General features: G+C 35.5%; 1 protein-coding gene across 1 annotated transcript; it reads left to right on the top strand.

The window, feature by feature from the left end:
• Nucleotides 1-889: 889 nt before the first annotated feature.
• On the top strand, nucleotides 890-11,664 carry LOC114643039 (extracellular calcium-sensing receptor-like). Its single transcript, XM_051922278.1, has 6 exons — nucleotides 890-1,076; nucleotides 1,579-1,870; nucleotides 2,350-3,177; nucleotides 6,922-7,149; nucleotides 9,200-9,314; nucleotides 10,751-11,664. Exons 1-6 carry the CDS (start codon nucleotides 988-990, stop codon nucleotides 11,662-11,664), a joined length of 2,466 nt encoding a protein of 821 aa, XP_051778238.1. The 5' UTR covers nucleotides 890-987.
• Nucleotides 11,665-20,590: the final 8,926 nt, after the last annotated feature.

Here is a 20,590-nt window from a genome sequence, read left to right on the forward strand (position 1 = left end):
ATGGCAAATTTTGTATTATGTTAAATAACTTCTGGGCACTGCGACATGCAACTCTCTCTTTCTTTCTCTTTCATTGGTTTTGCAATTATTAATGTTATTAATTATTAATGTTATGATTTGTTAACAGGGTTATTGATATACATTTTTGAAAGTATTTTTAAAATGAAGATATACTGCTATTATTGTAGACCCGAGCACTGACCTGTCTCAAATGCCTTTTTGACAAGATATTAACTTGAGAGATGTAACGGGTTGAGTGTAAAGGATCCGAAGCCTAATTTATGTCTACAACATCTGGGAATGTAAGAGACTCTGAGGAACTTTAAGTATGTAGTATTAATAGTAACTATTATTATAATAATAGTTCTAATCTGAATATTGTTAGCCATAGTTTGACAAATTTGAAAATACACAGTTAATATTCCATTAAAAGTAATCTATAAATAGAAATTAAATATATATATATATATATATATATATATATATATATATATATATATATATATATATATATATATATAATATAATATAATGTACATACACAGTGTATTAAATGGTTATTAAACATGTAATCCAGCCTCTCATTGCCTGTGTATTTGTTGAAATCACCAATGAACATAAAACTTTTGTTAATAACAGAAATGATGATATTGGTGAATAATACCACATATTGCACGTAAAACCTCTCAGTTGTGCAAAAGGGGCAAAGTCTGGTGACAGTTTCCCAGCTCTTTGTTGTGGTGTATTTCCTATTGGGATTTATAAAGAAAACAATTCCATTTCATAACCATTGGGGAGAGTAAAACATTTTCAAACACACTTGTATATAAAAGATATAAATCCCTAAAAGCGTGCACTGCAGCAATGCAACTGATACAATATAATGTTTATTTGCTTTTAGTTTTTCTTGCTACAGCCCAAAGAAAACCAGCATGCAAAACTCAAGAAATACCTTTGTTTAATGGTTTATATAAACAAGGGGATATCATGATAGGAGGAATTTTTGCTGTCCACTTTAAAGCAATACCACCAGAAATATCTTTTAGAGCAAGACCTCAGGACTGGATGTGTGACAGGTACAGTAGACAACTGATGTAGGCATTTTTAGGTTTCATCGATTATAACAAAATGCGATTTCTTTCATGCTTCTCCTTTTGTTTAGCATACGCAGTGCATGTATTATACTGGATATATTTTTCTTCTCTTTTTAGTTTATTTGCTGTAATTATGAAGTCACCAGTTAGGTATAGTAAGTTTATTTGAGATTTGGATATTTTGCCTTTACTTTTTTGTCAAAAATTTTGTTATTATAAACACATGCTAAAAATAGACGGTATATGGTGTATTTTAATTTGTTAATAAATGTGTCATTGTTGTTTATATATTATACAACATTGTATATATATTAGATGTCCATACATAGTGTTGTACATAATTTAGTTCTTTAGTAATAGTGTAAATCTATATTTGATAATTATCTTGTTCCTCATAGTGATGCTCTTCCATATCAATTAAGGGTATATATTTGCTGTGTAATGCACTTACCTTATTTATTTATGTATTTGTTTTTTTGCGTAGTTTTGATATTCCAGTATTCCAAAGATCACAGGTTATGGTGTTTGCTATAGAGGAAATAAACAGAAATAAGCTGCTGCTTCCCAACCTAACTCTGGGTTACAGAATATATGACAACTGTATGAATCTGCAGGTGTCTCTGAGAGCAGCATCCACTCTGACTGCTGGTCTGGACGATGCCATGAACGATGCCAACTGCAAAGGACTCCCACCTGTTGTTGCCATTGTGGGAGAACCCCTCTCTACTCATTCAATTGCTATTGCAAGAATTTTGGGTTTGTTTAGTATTCCTCAAGTAAGACACCAAATTTTCAGCTTTTTTTGATACTTTTTATGATTATTGCATTAGTATAATGACTTCAAGTATCTGTCTTTAAAGAGAGTTTAAAAATAAATGTGTAACTTTGAAATTATCATTATAATTGCTTTGCAAATGTCTTTTGCTGATCCTGATCTGCATTTAATAACCTGTATTTAATAACCTGTATTTCTGTCTACTTTGCTTGACAATATTGTTATTTTTGTTTTATAGCATCTTTTGATAGTGTTTTAGGTGAAAATTGCAGTAAAATAAAGAAAGATCTTTGTTATTTAACCACTTTGACAACCAACAAAACATATTTTTCCCATATAGCCTTAAATATAGTTCATGTTGTTGAAACCTGTAAACCGGCACAATATTAATGCTTATCAAATAGCAATGTAATAATCCCATTTAATATAAAAAGTACTTACTAAAATCCATAACCATACATATATATTTATATATTTTAGGTCAGTTTTTGTGCATCATGCCCCTGTTTAAGCAACAAAAAGGAGTTTCCTTCTTTCTTTCGGACAGTCCCAAATGATGCCTTTCAAGTGAAGGTGATGGCAAAACTTATTAAACATTTCGGATGGACATGGGTTGGAGTTATTGGAAGTGATGATGACTATGGATTTTATGCTCTGGGAAGTTTTAATGAAGAGATAAATACATTTGGGTGCATTGCTTTCTCAGTAACCCTTAATGTTAATGAAAAGAACAACATTTTGAATATAGTAAAAATAATTAAGCAATCAACTGCAAAAGTCATTGTAGTTTTTCTGACAAAATTAGATGTGACGGTATTGATGAAAGAAATTGTTCAACAAAACGTTACAGGGAGACAGTGGATAGCAAGTGAAGCTTGGAGCGCCTTTGCTGCTTTGGCTGGTAATGAGAAGTTTGACTACTTTGGTGGGACGTTAGGTATCGCAGCAAGACGAGGAGTGATCCCAGGGCTAGAAGAGTTTCTTCTTCAGATACAGCCCAGTTCTGATCCAGAAAATAATTTGTTGAAACAATTTTGGGAAACAATGTTTGGCTGCAAGCTTCTCTATTCTAGTGACACATTTAATTCGTCTAATATGATTGCCAGTAAAATATGCACAGGGTCTGAGGACATCAGAAGTAAAAAGACAGAGTTTACTGATGTGTCACAGTTAAGGGCTTCCTATAGTGTATACAAAGCAGTGTATGCTGTCGCATATGCCTTGCATGATTTATTAACTTGTCAAAGTGGAAATGGACCATTTGAAAATAACACCTGTGCAGATATCAAAAATTTCAAACCCTGGCAGGTAGGTAATGTTTATGTTTTTTGTATTCATACAATTAAAGTATTCAGATATTTGCAACTTACATTTTGTACCATATAAAGCCCTTCTTGAAACATCCTTTAAAATAAACCAATAGGTTGTGTGTATTTTAATCTGTTGCCTTTTAATAAGAAATTTACACTCCTTTTGAAAGTATGGTATTGTACTGTATATTAGATTATAAAATGTTCATTGAAACACTCAAACTAATTACTATTTAATCTTCTATTTTAAAACTAATTTTCAGTCAAGTTTTACAAAAAAATACAAAACACAAGTTTACAGGGGTTCCAAGGCAGACCACCCAGCCCCTACTGGGCATTCTACCAATCATAAACGTGCAAAAATCATCCGTCATTGTTTCCAAGTTTCATCTTAGAGGATTCAATGCAGTAGGTCCTGTAGACAGCTGGGGTACCCACCTTCATTCGAGCATCCCAGGTGGCTGCACGGTGCCTTGATCAGGTAGTGGTGGTGCAAAAGAAAAACCGGAAAAGAAAGGAGAATACAATAAATCTATGCATGGATAGTCAATTAGGAGTTTAACTGTAATGCAGTTACAAAAAAGCCAAGAAAAAAGGTGTGTTTTTAGTTTTTTAAAATGATACACAGTGCTAGCCTGAAGTATGTCTATCGATAAAGTATTCCAGATTTTTGGTGCGTAACAGCACTTCTTTTATGATTAACTCTTGGAATAATAAGCGGACAACTATTAGAAGATCTAAGTTTATGACTTGGAATGTAGGGGAACAGGCACTCCAAAATATAGGAAGGAGATAATTTAAAGATTTTTATACCATTAGTAGTATTTTAAAATCAATTCTAAAGGACATGGGTAACCAGTGTAATGATGCTAAAGATGGTGAGATGTGCTCAAAGTTTCTTTTTCTGGTTAAGATTGTTGTTGCTGCATTCTGAACTAATTCCAACCAATTGATGTCTTTCTTAGGTAGTCCATATAGAAGTACATTACAGTAATCTACTCGACTAAAAACAAAAGTGCAAAATCGTTTCTCTGCATCTTGAATTGCTATAAGTGGTCAAACTTTTGCAATGTTCATTAAACGGAAAAATGCAGCCCCTGTAATCTGGTTAATGTGTCATATAAAGTTTAGGTCAGAGTCCCCGATTACACCTAAATTCTTTACGTCAGCCTTGACTTTTAATTCTAAGTGATCAACTTTATTTCTAATACCCTTGTTATTTCCATTTTTGCCAACCACTAAGATCTTTGTTTTTTCCTTATTTAAATTGAAAAAAATACTACTTATACATTCAGAAAAACAAGCAAGACTTTGGATCATAGAGGACAGAACGTTAGGTTCATGAAGTGCTGTAGACAAGTAAAGCTGCATGACTACAATCTACTATACAATTAAACACTAAGGTCTGGGTCAATCCGATTGGTCAATTTAGCATTGGTGTGATTAGTTAGTTTGGATTTTGTGATGGAACAAAAGAGGAAGTCCGAGTGTGAGGCACACAGGTAAGAGCAAAGACACACGCTGAGAGTCACCTTCAAAGACAGATATTATAGTACCGGACATGAGGCAACAAAGGTGTCTGTAAAATAATGACAAAGACTGAGAAGAAGACTTTACAGGAATGTGTTTGAGAAAGTGATTGCCAGTGAAGGGAGTTTAAAGATGGGAGCGAATACAGAGGAAAGGAACTAAAAGTACACGTAGGCAAGAGACAGCAAATATCTTTAAATTTTCCTCTTACCTGTCTTTGACAGGTACTGTGACTAGTTATATATATTTGTAGTACCTTAACAGAAACTCATGTTGATCACAGGTTAGGTCTTCAGTCCAGTTTATAGCAATTTAACTATTGCTAATGTATAATTATTTACAGTAGATTTTTTGAAATTGATGCACCATATTTATTTTTGGAAAAACTAATAACATAGAGTGTCTAATCACTTGTGATAATGACACACATAACAGGAAGAGTTCAACAAAGAGTTACTTTTAGAGGGATGGGCTGCTAAACTAGATTTGAATGATGATGTTGAAGCAAATGCCTAGCCAAACTCTTTATACTTATAAAACTATAAAGGTCAAGCAATTTAGTTAAATTGTAACATCTAACCTTATGTTTATTCTTTTTCTTCTTTATCTTCATCTTTTCCCACTTTTATATGTGTTAGGGTATAACCATTCCAAGGTTATGTTTATTAATTACATAAGAAGATTTGATTGGAAATAGGCAGTGCTTTAAAAGATATTGCAGTTCAGGCCAAACAAAACTACTGTAGATTATTCTGAGAATGTTGAATACTCTTGAGCAAACACAATATTGTAGGTAAAAGACTGCGGTACATTTTTTACAATTATAGATTATTTGGTTTCTTTATTTGACATAAAGAAGAGGCAATGTATAAAGTGAGGACAAGTAGAAGCATTGATATATGGAATTAATAATATCTCTTCACTGAGATATAAGGTTTTATAGGGGACAAAAAAAGATATAAAATTAGATGGTGCAGTTTTGATGCAGAATAGACACTTAATATGATTTTTTTACTGAAGAGGCACTTTCTACCAAAGTAAATACAGATTTAAAAATAAGTGAACATCAATCAGCAGGTAAGGAATGGAGGCATTCACAAAGAAAATTAATGAGGACACACTAAAAAACAAGCATCTAATTGGTTAATACTACCCAGCACATATATTCATGGAGAAATCATTATCACTGTGTAAATGCCACAGTGAAAGTTCAACAAACTTAAAAATTAAAATTGACTTTGTTAGGAAACACTAATAAATTGCAACATAGAGAATTGCGCAGACTTTAAAGATATGAATGTTGTTATAATGTTGTAAAGGATAACAACTAGAGAAAGGAAGAAAAAAAATTAAGCTGCGAGCAAAACCAGCAGCAGCTTGCAAATCAAAGTAATTCATTTTTTCAAGAGGCAATAATTAGTTGTCTAATGCAGAGTACTCTAAAAAGGGAATAAGGAAGAGATAGATTGCTGTGGGGAAAGCTATTATGAAAGCTGTCAAATAGGGAATGAACTTCTCTCAATTTCTTTCTGAAGAAATTAGGATTAATGACTTTTTTGTGATGAATGGCCTGTCCTCATCAAAATTGCTTTAATATCCAAATGTCATAACAAGAAGTGTGTAAAAGTTAAATATTTATGTTGCACCTGAGGAGTTGACATACCACATGTAACACATGCTAAACTAAAATATGATGACTTCTATAAACTCACCACATTGTGAGTAGGAGATTTTAAAGACAGACCTGGTGGAACTTTGGCATAGCATATCAGATGAAACAGGTTCAGCAAACACACCACAGCAAATGACATCCATGTCTCTGTGGTGACAATGGTTGGTCCAGTGGATTTCAGGACTGAATGGGTAGAATCAACACTCCACAGTATGTTGGGCAAGTATTTGAATCAGCTCTTGTTCCTGTATTACACTATTTTCAGAATATAAAGATAGAATAGATTTCATTGCAAATCTGATATTTGTTTTTCCAAGTAATTTTTCCTCAGTACAAGGATTTTGTGTTTGATTTTTTCTTAAAGATTAATCAGATGTTTCAGCTAAAATAAAGTAGGATGTTAATTATTGTGAAGTTGTAGAGTGTTTTGAGTTTGGGCAAAAGTTAAAAATTATGGAATGTGATTTATCTCCTAGAAAGTTGTACATATATTCAACAATAGCATTTTTGAAACTGATTACATTTTTTTTCTATGATTAGCTTTTGCATTACTTGAAGAAAGTTACCTTCACCACTCATTTTGGAGAAAGTGTGGCTTTTGATGAAAATGGGGATGCCCTTGCAGTTTTTGATATTGTAAATTGGCAGCAAATGGCAGATGGCACTATGATCAGTAAAACTATTGGAGTATTTAATCAGTTATCTGTGTCTCAAGACCAGCTTATTCTTAACGAAGAAGACATATTCTGGAATTTCAAATCTGGAACTGTAGGTATTGCTGTCTTGTAGGGTCAGTTGATAGAATGTATTTTTAAACATAATTTTCCTGATCATCTATATCTTCCCCATATATTTGTAGGTTTATTGCTGGATACTCCACTTTTTCTTCCAAAGATATGCAAATTAAGTTAACTGTTGTTTATGACTGGACCCCATATGAGTGAGTGTGGATTTGTGTTTGCGCTGTGCTGCACAGACACCCTGTTCAGAGATGGATCCTGCCTTATAGCTGATTCTGCTAGACTAGGTGCCAACAGTGGTCTTGATTAACCTGATTCGGGATGAATGTGTTTGTTTTTAATGTTGATCTTTGTTTTAAGAAAGACTGAATGCAAATTTTAAAAGTGAGATACAGCACAACTCTAGAGTTGTTTTGAAACATAATTGTCAATTGCAACAAGAAGGTTTGCAAGTGATAATGTTATAATATAGTAGTGTTTGTGAGCCTAGGCATTCACTTTATCATAATAAATGTCATCATAATATTATAATATAGCAATTTTTATGAATCTAGGCATTCACTCTATCATAATGAATGTCATCTGAGTGTGTGTGTCATTCATACAAATTAATAACAGACATTTGTAGTACATAGTTTGCTGTTTGACGAGGCTGTAGATATAATAGTAGTAAGATATAATAGTAGTAGGTGTAGTATTGAGTACAGAGTACAGTAAAATTCCTACTTGAATATTTTACAGTATCCTTCCAGCTTCCTTGTGGAAAAAAAACATTTGGAAATCACCAGTATAATTAGCTGGAACTATGCATTACTGAGCAATGTTAGAGTAAGATGAGTATATTTAGATATAAATTCAGAGATCTGGGTTTAGGGATTTTACTATCATTTTAGTATTTTGTGTGTAAATATTACACCTGACAATGGCTCAAAAATAATATTAAATGTCCATATCAAAGCTTTACTATTTATTCATATAACATTAACAATTATTTCAGTTGTAACAAAACCAGACCTACACACTAGCTCATATCCTTCATACAATATTGTGACACAGGAATAATGATGTTGCAAGCTGTAGCAGTGCTTAAAAGCAACAGTAGCTAAAATATGAAAGGAGATTTTTAAATTGAAGAGAAATTAAACCAATCAGTGAAATTATTTCTATTGGTTGTAGTGATTTCTATGTTCTTTCTGTGCAAGGTGACATTGAAGGGGTGTTGCTGTCTAATAAAGTGTGGCACCATGTTCAATATCCAGCTGGAAGTCTTTCAAGAAGTCATTTTCTTATTCTCCAACAAATATTGATACTACATACAGCTCTGTAAAGTAAAATTCTTAAATGTAATCTAATTTTACTATTGTGCTATTTCTTGTAGTAACCCCAAAGTTATCCTCCATTCCAAAGATATGTTATCATGTTTGTTTGGTAAATGTACTTAGATACTGGTTATGTGTGAAGCTGGTAAATGTAATTAGATACTGGTTATGTGTGAAGCTGGTAAATGTAATTAGATACTGGTTATATGTGAAGTGGTAAATGTAATTAGATACTGGTTATGTGTGAAGCTGGTAAATGTAATTACATACTGGTTATGTGTGAAGCTGGTAAATGTAATTAGATACTGGTTATGTGTGAAGTGGTAAATGTAATTAGATACTGGTTATGTGTGAAGCTGGTAAATGTAATTAGATACTGGTTATGTGTGAAGCTGGTAAATGTAATTAGATACTGGTTATGTGTGAAGCTGGTAAATGTAATTAGATACTGGTTATGTGTGAAGCTGGTAAATGTAATTAGATACTGGTTATGTGTGAAGCTGGTAAATGTAATTAGATACTGGTTATGTGTGAAGTGGTAAATGTTATGACTGAAGTGGTCATGTCCAGGACTGATATCTCTTTTTTTCTAACATTAACCAAAAAAAAAACATCCAATGATTTTATGAGGCTCATGTTGTCATTGTCTGTACTTCTGTTATTTGTTTGTAATTGTTCTTGAATGTCTTGAGTATTAAAAAGAATTAATTTTGCATATTAATCTAACTGCTAATGTTGTCTGCCTTCTAGGTTCCTGAGTCCTTTTGTAGTAAAAGCTGCTATCCAGGTACAAGAAAAGCCATCAGAAAAGGGCAGCCTATTTGCTGCTTTGACTGTATACCGTGTGCAGATGGGGAAATCAGCAGTCAAACTGGTACATAGCAACCCTTTTATTGTTTTAACTGGACATAACTATGTTTCCTTTATCTTCACATGCTTCTTCTTTGGTATGCTTTAAACCTATCAAGGCATTTTGAGGCAATGCTTTTGAACTTTTTAGTTTATTAAAGTAAGTTGAAGGCTTTTAAAATACTATGGCGAGTTTTTAAGACTGCTTTCTATACCTTGTCTGAGGTGCACAGTGAATTCCATGTCCCTGAAAATTCATATCCTTCACACAAATGTTCTGTATGTATTGTAAGAAGGGAAACACAAACAGAAAACGGTTTGGGGATCCACCACATATATTGTAAGACAGATTAATCACCACAGTGAATAGCATCAAAGTAATCTCTTTGGACTGAGTCTAAAACGTGACTAAAGGAAAGGTGAGGTGGTTGGACTTTTAAAAGGTGGTTGGCTGGAAGAGGCGGGTCCATGAGGGAACTGGTGGAAGTGAGGTCAGTAGGAGGGCATGGTCTGGAAGGGCATGCAGAAGTTGACTGAGGTCTAGCTGGGTTTCCCTTCTGATGATCAATAGAAGAGGGAGAAAAGACATTAGTGCGCTTCATCATCCCCCGACTCGGCATCTTACCCTCAGTTAAGCTCTTTGACTGCCTCCTATGCGCAATATATTGCACTCCACAGGATGACACTGTATAGATTCAAACATACATTTATGTACAGTTTGTGTTTTAAGAGCTAGTTGTCTATGTAATTAAGTGGACACATAATAACAGACCTGATAAATTACATGTCAAACTTAAAAGCAGATACAGTGATCCCTCGCTATATCGTGCTTCGCCTTTCACGGCTTCACTCTATCGCGGATTTTATATGTAAGCATATTTAAATATATATCGCGGATTTTTTGCTGGTTCGCGGATTTCTGCGGACAATGGGTCTTTTAATTTCTGGTATAAAAATAACCATATAAACATATGGTTTCTACTTCGCGGATTTTCTTATTTCGCGGGTGGCTCTGGAACGCAACCCCCGCGATGGAGGAGGGATTTCTGTATACTAAAGTGTGTTGCATATATAATACATCACTTAGTAGTCCCAATGACCCTTACTGCAGATCTTCATTTGGTCTACTTTTATCTCTTTTTACTTTATGAGTAAATATTTTTTCTATTGGCCTTCCTGTCATCTCAGCTCATCTCTGCCACTTTACTGATTTCAATCCTCTTGAAAGCAAAAAGCACTTGCTTTTATTATATTATTGTTCTCCCATCTACAGATGACTACACCATGTATGAAGTTTCCATGACTAGAATTACAATTTCTTTCAACAGAGTTAAGCACATGCTGCAAGATGTTACTACATTTAACCATTATGGCTGTTTATTACTTGTGCATTTATCTCATATCATTTAAATTTTGTTAAACTCAATTAATTTATCACTGTCCTCATTTTTGTTCTTGCAGATTCTACTGAATGTTCCAGATGTCTTCCTGATTTCTGGTCTAATCAAAAGAGAAATAAATGTGAGCCAAGAGAAATAGAGTTTCTCTCATATGAAGATGCAATGGGAGTTTCTTTAACTGTAACTGCGTTATTGGGTGTTTTCATTTCAGTCTCTGTTTTGGTGGTGTTTATTCGATACAGAAACACTCCAGTTGTAAAAGCAAACAATTCTGAGCTGAGTTTCCTTTTGCTTGTGTCTTTGTCGCTTTGTTTTTTGTGCTCCCTCTGCTTTATCGGGAAACCATCAGACTTGACATGTATGTTTAGGCATGCGCTGTTTGGTATCAGCTTTGTCTTGTGCATTTCTTGCATTCTTGTAAAAACAATTGTTGTGATCATGGCATTTAAAGCTAAGCTACCTGGTTACAATATAACAAAGTGGTTTGGTATTTCTCAACAGAGAGGCACTGTTTTCTTCTTTACCTTCATTCAAGCACTAATATGCATTGCATGGCTAACAACAGCTCCACCCTATCCATTTAAAAACACAAAACATCATCCTACTAAAGTTATATTTGAATGTGATGTTGGTTCAGTTACAGGATTTAGCTGCCTCCTTGGATACATTGGAATGCTTGCTGGCATTTCCTTTCTGCTTGCATTTCTTGCTAGACATTTACCAGACAAGTTTAATGAGGCTAAATTTATCACTTTCAGCATGCTCATCTTCTGCGCTGTCTGGATAACCTTCATCCCTGCGTATATCAGCTCTCCTGGGAAACATACTGTGGCTGTTGAAATTTTTGCTATTTTGGCCTCAAGTTTTGGGCTGCTCATTGCGATTTTTGCTCCTAAATGTTACATCATTTTATTTAAACCAGAACAAAACACCAAAAAAGCCTTGATGGGCAGAGACATTCCTAAAAACAAATGATCAGTAAGTTCAACCTTGAAAATGTGTAAAATATATTCAAAGATTAAATTTTTCTCTTCGTGTTGTTGCTTAATACTGTCCTATGTTTAATATAGTTTTTTCCTGTGCTATTTTGGAAAAATAATGATAAAAAAAATCATCATTTGTACATTGCCTAATATGTTACATTTGGTGTGAGGCTTGGTACACTGAAAACAGTTGATCTGTGGGCTAAAAGAACTAAGAGTATTAGAGTGCTGATGATCTGTCTTCTTCAGTAGAATGTATTTGCATATAGTTATTCCCATTATCATTTTAGTAGCATCTTGGTTGGGAAAGTGGCTGACATAAATTGCCTAATACATTTGGTATGATGTCTATTTGCTAAATATATATTATGCTAAATAAATTTTACAGTGTTACAGTGAACAAATCTAAAGTGGTTACTGTTTATCAGCTGTTTATGGAATCAATTCCAACAGTGCAGCTTTCGCATCCTAGTTACAGTATGTGTCTAGTCATTTTCTATACCTTTCAGTTAAGGTTACATGAAGCTGAAACTTATGCTTGCAACAAAGGAACTATCCATTGTGGGAACCAAACTTGAGCACATATATACATTCACTGACATGGAGCAAAGTGAAGATAGGTGCAAAATGAAAGAAACTCAATTAGGTATGTAGGGAATAGGCAAGCTCTATGCATAAAGTATCAGGCTGAACAAGTATCTGGGATCCAAGTGCTTTTGAGTCATTCACTGCATAACCACTCAATCCTAGTGCAGCCAAGTATTCATTGCAGGTAATCTCACAATCTGTTTTCAATAAAGTCTTGCAAGGTAAGGAGACAACTAAGGAAGTTACATACAGGAAAAGCTGTGGGACCAGATGGGGTCAGTCCTCGAGTTCTTAAGGCCTGTACTGACCAACTTTGTGGTGTCCTCTGTCACCTGTTCAGTCTGTCTCTAATGCTTTAGAAAGTGCCACTGCTGTGGAAGACATTGGCATTGTTCCTGTTCCAAAGAAAGCAGATGTGTCTTCACCTAATGACTACAGACCAGTGGCACTTACATCTCACATCATGAAGACTGGTCCTGAACTATATGAGTTCTCTTCTGGTAGACCACCTGGACCCATTGCAGTTCGCCTATTGGACAAAGATTGGAGTGGACGACGCAATTATCTATCTGCTCTACATGGACTATTCTCATCTGGACAAAGCAGGCAGGACTGTGAGAATTATGTATTTTGATTTCTCCAGCGCTTTCAATACTATCCAGCCATCCATATTAAGGGGTAAACTCAGAGATATGCAGATGGATAAGCCTAAGGTTTCATGGATAGTGGACTATTTGTTGGGCAGACTGCAGTTTATGAGACTCAAAGACTGTGTTTCTGATATGGATGTGAGCAAGAAACAGTCTTTTCTCCTCTTCTTTTTACTCTGAACACCTCAGACTATAAATATATCAGCAGGTCAGCATTACAACTTTGTTTGAATGTAAAAACAGGTAATCAGAGGCAGCATTTATTTGTTAAAAAATTTAAATACATTGTGGTCAATATCACATAGTACACCCCTTATATTCCTTAGTTCATAGGCTATATCTCTTACACTATCTATTATTACATTTTGTAACTCCAGAACAGCGTCCGTCACCCCACAGCCAGATGGTGTTCAGCAGTTTCCGAGGTAGAGGTATGTGCACAGCCAGCACCCGAAGATGTACTAGGTACAGCAGCACCAGCAACACCTGGAATCTTGTTTTCCGCACAGGGGTCAGCTTTTGTAATTGTCTGAAACAGAATAAACAGACGGTGGGCTGCAACTCTTTTTTTCACGTTGACTTTGATATCTGACTACTTGTTTATTTCAGGCACTGTGTGACTTTCTGAACTTGAACTTTCGAGTGTCTACACCACTCTGTATCACTGCATAAATTTCCTTTTGTTGCTTATACCACTGCTTAAGCCAACAAATAGTATGTTTTTCCTTGCGTCCACTTCACATTCGCTGAAATTCTTCTTTTTTCCACCTGTTATAGCTATTGTCTTTTAACAAAACACTGAATGGATGGGGCTATATATATTGATTTGCATATTCAAATATGTGAAATTCTGGTTGGAGTCATGGGGGTGCTGTAGGAGCATTCATCTGCATTAATTTTCATGTTCATTGGAATTTATAAAGGGGAAGTGTGTGGGACTTGGCGTACACATAGTTTTATGCATCTGCATTTTTTTGTGTGTACGCACATTTCCAGTTTTGTTTGTATGCCATGTTTGAGTGTGAATTCTATGCACTGCATTATACGTGAGGGCCAGTGTCTGGGTAATCTATGCACTCATCTTAGCCTACAGTATCTCAGATGACAGAAGCAACCCATATTTCTGTGCTATGTTCTGCAGTCCTGCAAAAGCCATCACAATACAGTAAAACTGTGAGTTTGTACTACAGTGTGTAACCAAATAACGTAATGAGTCCAAACACTACCATCTACCTTTTAATTAACCAATGGTCCGTTGTATTACTGACCGTGCCCAAGGGGTGCCTTTCATTATATCTCATCTTGATTATACAAGTTGTCTGTAATGTACTAAACTTATGTGCAATCTAATCATTTAGGCTTACTTACCAGGAAGCTAACTATCACATGAAGCACGGCCCTGAAGTCTGCTTCCCACAATGTTACTTGATAAAATAAAGGAATCATGGGTTGAGCCAGGTCACCCTGTGCCAATATTAGTGAAACACATTTGAGCATCGCATATTAGTTGTATATTAATTGAATAAAAGTGCTTTCTGTTTACAAAAGCAGTTTGTGTCCAAGCAATTGCACCAATTACATTAGGAAAATCAGCAATTGCTGCAAATTGCCTTTTGATCTTGCCTTGCTTACCCTGCCTGTAAGGAAATGGGATATACTTGGGTAGGAACTTAATTATACCATCATATAAAGATAGCAAATCACATCTCAGGGATGACTACAAGATTCTTGACTGGTCAGCCAGTTCACTCTGAGAAGCTCCCATCACCAAATGCTCTATGGTTGTTAAAACCTGTAACTGAACAGGGATTGTGTGATTTCTGCATGATGATCTCTATAATTTAGGCTTTAATTCAGCACACAACTCCACAAGGATGGCTCTAAGACGTCTAAATCTGTGTATAAGTCATCATGAGCCAGAAAATCATTGCAATCCCTGAAATCCCTGACAAAACATATCTGCTACCCTGTAAGGCAATTTGCATTGTCTGTGTAAAACATTGCATGAAAGAGATCATATATGCATGATGTTTATCGTATTTGTTTTGCTTGGTAATAGACAAAGCAAAAACAAACTAACATTGTGTTACAGTCAATTGAGGATTATAGAACTGTTAATGATGAGGTTTCAGACAGTACGGGCAGCCTTGTATTTTGTACTCTGTAGGAATGAGTCAAAAACAGAGGCTCTGTCAATCTCAAATCTTACCATCCAAAAGGTAAAAGCATAGGAAATACATACGTTTAGATATATTCACATGCAAACCACAGTGCCTCACATGGTGATGTTACAAATGAGGTTTTCATTTAATTCATTGCATTGGTTACACACTGGTTTAACCTCACTGACATTAACACTCTCATGTGCAAGCAACAGAAGCTATTATAAGAAAGTGTGCAGAGAAACATGCTTCTACTGTTGTGACTGAGATGTCATCCTGTGCATTGGTGATTCTTTCAAAACATATCACACAAAGAACATGTACTAAAAATATATCGATACAACAGTGGACATGGACATGCCATTCCTACTGTATTTATGAGGAAGTTTAGGCATTCTGTTAAATGTAAAAACATTATTTCTTATTGAAAAAAGTTTAATGTTTTTGGCTCATTTATCCAGGGGTAAACAAAGCATTTAGGTTAACTGTCTTTGTTATGTTTTATTTGGAAGGTTTTATTGAAATTAATACTGTCATATTTTCACTGGGGCTTTACTACTGGAGCTAGTTTTTCCACTAGCCCTCCCCTAATGTCACTATTATTTGTTAAGTTTTTTTTCCCTTTACCCCTGAAAATAATCCCAAGGGGGTGGGGCCTCCAATTGTCATTGGTTACTCGGGGGTGCTGCTAATTGCGGCAGCCACCTGAGGCACAGCTATTTAAAAATTAGTTTCTTCCTCATTTCTATGCCTAGCAACTGTTGGTTTTGCTCACCATGCCTGTAGACTGCCTTTATAGCCTAAAGCCTTTATTTCAGTTAACTGTATCTTAAGCCTTTCTTTTGAAAATGACTGTAGTATTAAAGCACTGATGCTGCCCTTTGATTATGTGTTTTGCATTTGCCCTTTATAGATAGATTTAGGTTACTATGAATAATTCTTTGGGGTTTAATTTGGTTTTGCATTTTTGTTTGTCATCTGTGTTTTGGTTAAGCAATTCCAGATTAACTGTTTCATTTTTGAAAATTTTCTTTAGTGTTCAAAATTAAATTTAGAGTTTGCTTTTTTCTTTTTTCTCATTTTCTGTTAAATTATTTATTTCTAAATTCCTTCTCCTTCTCTTGCTGCCTGTTGCATTATTTTTCTAGATTTTTTTATTTGTTTTTAGGAGTACTCACATATGATGGGAAAAGCACCTACTATTAGTGCCATGCCTGTCTGTCTGTCTGTCAGCATCATTTTCACATTTTTTGGAACTGTAGTATTTTCATTTATGTTGTGTCTGGGATACTCCCTTTTGGAGCAGTTTGGTCATGTTCTCAGTAGCACTGTCGATCTATTTTACCTGCTGCCTTAAATGTGCATTTTATTTGTTAAATGATTTCTGTTTTTCCCTTGAGGAGACAGACAAATGGTGTGGGGCCTCCAGTTGTCATTAATTGCTCATGTATGAAGCTAATTGTGACAGTCTCTTGAGGCACTGCTATTTAGTTCTCTCTCAGTTCTTTAGTGTGGTTTCTTTACTGTCCCTATGACCATCTTCTATACCCTAAAAACATTTAGTTCAGTTAATTTTATCTAGTTTTGACTATTGTAAATATTTTGAGAATTGTATTGTATTAATATTAAAATCTTCTCAGAATGATTTTGCTTTGCCCTTCAATTGCAGATCTAGGATTTGCCCATTAAGATTTAAGATGTTACAGTGTGTTTGGAGTATAATTTTGTTTTTGTCAACTGTTGTAATTCTTTCATTATTGCTATAGAACTGGATATTAGAGTTTGAACATTAAAACATTGGAATAATCTAGACAAGAAAAGCCCATTCAGCCCAACAAAGCTTGCCAGTCCTATCCACTTAATATTTTCCACTTAAAAAATACATCAAGTCTAGCTTTGAAAGTCCCTAAAGTCTTACTGTCTACTACAATACTTAGTAGCTTATACCAAACTTCCTAATGTTTGTGTAAAATTTCCCCTTAAGTTTTCAGCTGGGTCCCCATGTTCTTGATGAGTTCATTTTAAAACTAACAGTCTGCTTTGAGTTTGCTTTGAGCTTTGGTTCTTTCTCGTTTTCTGTTCATTTTCTTTTTTTTTTGGTTTTCTTGGTGTATATTGCATTAATTTTTCAGATTTTCTTTTTTTGTTTGTTTTATGTTAGAGTTTTTATTCATATTTCTGTCCATAAATTACTATGAAGTAAAAATAAGATTTTTTTGAGTTCAGTTCAGTTCCTAGGAGGCAAATTCATATTGGATAGATTGTTACTCATAAAATACCAGTTTATTAACAACTGGTGTATACACTAAAATGACATGAAAGTTTGACCTTATCTTTGTGCCCATAAGAATTTTCCAATGATTCTGTGATACAAGTTTATGCAAGCACCCTGCAAATATCATAAACCATTACTCTCAAATGTTTCACTTTCAAAAGCCATGTGCATGAAAATTATTTGCACCTCATACATGACACACTGAATCATTTTCTAGGCTAATATATGAATACTAGTCATTTAACCCGTTACAATAACGGGCGCTAGAACAGTAGTGCATAAACATTAGTAGGTACAGTCTATATTAAATGGCAAGGGACTTTTACCTCATTCTTTTTGTTGGTCGTATTTTTCTTTCTTTCAGCCTTTCTTTTCTTGATGTTTACTTGCTGAGCTGACCGTTCTTCGTGGGCTGCCGCCGTGTATTGTGTGTCTTTAATTTTCTGTGACAGTAATACTGTCTTGTACGGCTCTATTCAATAAGGGCGCGCACAAAAAGGTGAGCTTCAAAAGGGCGACCTCAATTGAGCGCGGCAAATAAAGGCGTTCGTAGATAATTTAGTTCAAATGGCTCTGGAATATGTGAAGAGCAACAAAGGTGCAGATCTTTATTTACGCGCGCCTTTATTCGCTGTGCCCAATTGAGGGCACCCTTTTGAGGCTCGTCTTTTTGTGTGCGCCCTTATTGAAGGATACCGTCTTGTACGTCCGCTGGCTTGTACGTCCATAATATACCTTTAATTTTCTCTGGTGGTAATACAGGCGTGCGCGTCGGTAATATGCCTTTAATCTCCTTTGACAGTAATACTGGCTTGTATGTGGCTGTAATATGCGTCACTGTATTGTGTACCTTTAATTTCCTCTCGCAGTAATACTGGTTTGTATTTCCGTAAAACGCCTCTAACTTTCTCTGACAGTAATATCGCACGTCGCACCATGCCCCGTACATGCGCACTTCATCAGAAGACACCCACACACGTACACCTGGACGCACATAGGGATTTTATATATATAGATTTTTATTTCTCAAGGGCCACTTTCCATTGCCAAAGTTAAGGCTTTGGACTTCAAACCCAAAAGTTGTGTGTTTAAATCCCCCCTACAGGTACTGCACATAACTGCTGTCCTTGGCTTATAGGTGGTGAATATACATGGGTACATCCATTAGCTTCATCAGGCTCAGACTGAAAAGGATGTATGTATCAATTGAAATGTCAACTTGTGACATCATCAGGTCTGTCTCTAGAAATGGGTTCTTGTATCTCTTTTGGGGCAAGGTTTGGCTAGGTCAATTGAAAAGCATCATGAGAGTCTTATCCTTGTTTATCCCCTCCCCTTAGACTAATTTGCCACAAATAACTATACCAGGAGATTAAGGTTATCAGCAGAATTTCTGTAAAGTTTGATTGGGGCAGTCAACCTCATTACCACACCAACGTCACAATTCTAGAACTCAACACAGGTTCCCTTGCTTTATAAATAACCACTTTGTAAAAGTCAAGAAAGAAAGTATTTTCATACCCTTCAGCATCTTTTGAACTACAATGAAGCTGAATTTTCATATATACGAAGACCAAATCAAATGAGCAACACCGGTACTAACAAAATTGCAGTCATTTGAAATGCACCTTGCCGCAGCCTGTAGTTGTTTTTCGGAGGGGCTAGAGGTTGGCAGTGTGTAATTCCAGTCTTAATCATTTCACAGCCAATGCTGCAATCAGAAACTGACCTCACGACACCCTGCCCAATACGACAGAGATGGACCTGTAGGTGTATTTGTGTATTTACGTGCTATGGTTTGCTCATCTTGTCATGTATGTTGCTCACATTTGTTCAAGCATTTTCCTGAGCATCATGGCTCAAAAATAAATTGTGAAATAGTTGGAAAAACCAGAGACAGATTGACAAGCCACTCAGTTGAACGTTAAGCTTGAAGTAAAACTGTGGATACACATCTTTATTAAACAATATTTAAGGTCAATGCCCTATTAGATTTTGTTTTGATAATTACATTTATTTATTCTGTCAATTTTCATGTAGCCTTGTGTCATTTTTCTTTTTTTTTGATGGCTAATGTAAATTGGGTATGTCTGAGACTCATTATCTGGGATATTCTATGGTCAGGGGGTTGGTTCATCCTCAACTAAAAAAGGTGGATGAGGTGCTTGCTTACCCATGTCCAGAGATGCAGAAAAACGTTCAAGCACTTCTCGGGCTAGCCTGTTATTATAGGAGTTTCATCCCTGATTTTGCAAATAGGGCTGCTCCTCTTTCCGATCTTACGAGAGGCAGGAAGAACCGCCCTGTTATCTGGTGGAACGATTGTAAAAGGTACTTTTGTGAGTTGAAAACTGCTTTATCTTCTTACCCGGTTTTATGGAATCTTGACTTCTCTAAAGATTTTGTCCTACAGACAGACGCTAGTGTGTTTCGGTTAGGCGCTGTCCTGTCTCAGATTTTTGATGGTGAAGAGCACCCTATCACGTTTTTTAGTAGGAAATTTCTTCCCCAGGAGTGCAGTTATTCAACAATTGAGAAGGAGTGTATGGCGATTAAATGAGCTGTGGAATCTCTCCGTTATTATTTATGGGGTCGTAAGTTTACCTTGGTGTCCGATCATGCTCCCCTTCAATGGCTATAGACAGAAAGATATGAACTCCCATCTCACAAGATAGTTCTTGAGCTTGCAAACCATATAATTTTAGTGTCTGTCATCGTCCCGGCTCTGAACAAATAAATGCAGATGTCCTATCGTGCTTGTCCGAGCCCAGTTTGAGAGTTGCTTAATTCACAAAGATGTGAACAAAGCTGACGGAGGGGGTGTGAACACACTGAACTTTTTAAATCACTTTATTAGGGCAGCTGTAAGTTAGCAAAAATAAAATAAATTGTGGGAATGGAATATGGGAGGTGTGGGTAGTAGTAGTAGATAAATACAGTATATGTAAAATGTGGACCCGTTTGCTTTTCTAAGACAACTTTGTGAAAGAAGATGATTAAAATGTAATGTAAGCTAGAAAGTAGAAACTGTTCTGTGCTATAAAATTAAGCAATTTCAATTTGTAACAAATTAAAATGACAGCACCGGCTGACAGGATACTACTACTCAATCGACCTGTTTTACACAAGTTCTGCAAAAATGGACATCATAAAGTGAGGTGTCAATGGTTCCAAGAAATTTGCCTTGTTGGTAGGAAATTTGCCTGGTCATATATATTGCTTGTTTGTCTTCAGTAGTTTCTC

Source organism: Erpetoichthys calabaricus, chromosome 2 (assembly GCF_900747795.2).
Source record: "Erpetoichthys calabaricus chromosome 2, fErpCal1.3, whole genome shotgun sequence".
Classification (NCBI taxonomy): domain Eukaryota; kingdom Metazoa; phylum Chordata; class Cladistia; order Polypteriformes; family Polypteridae; genus Erpetoichthys; species Erpetoichthys calabaricus.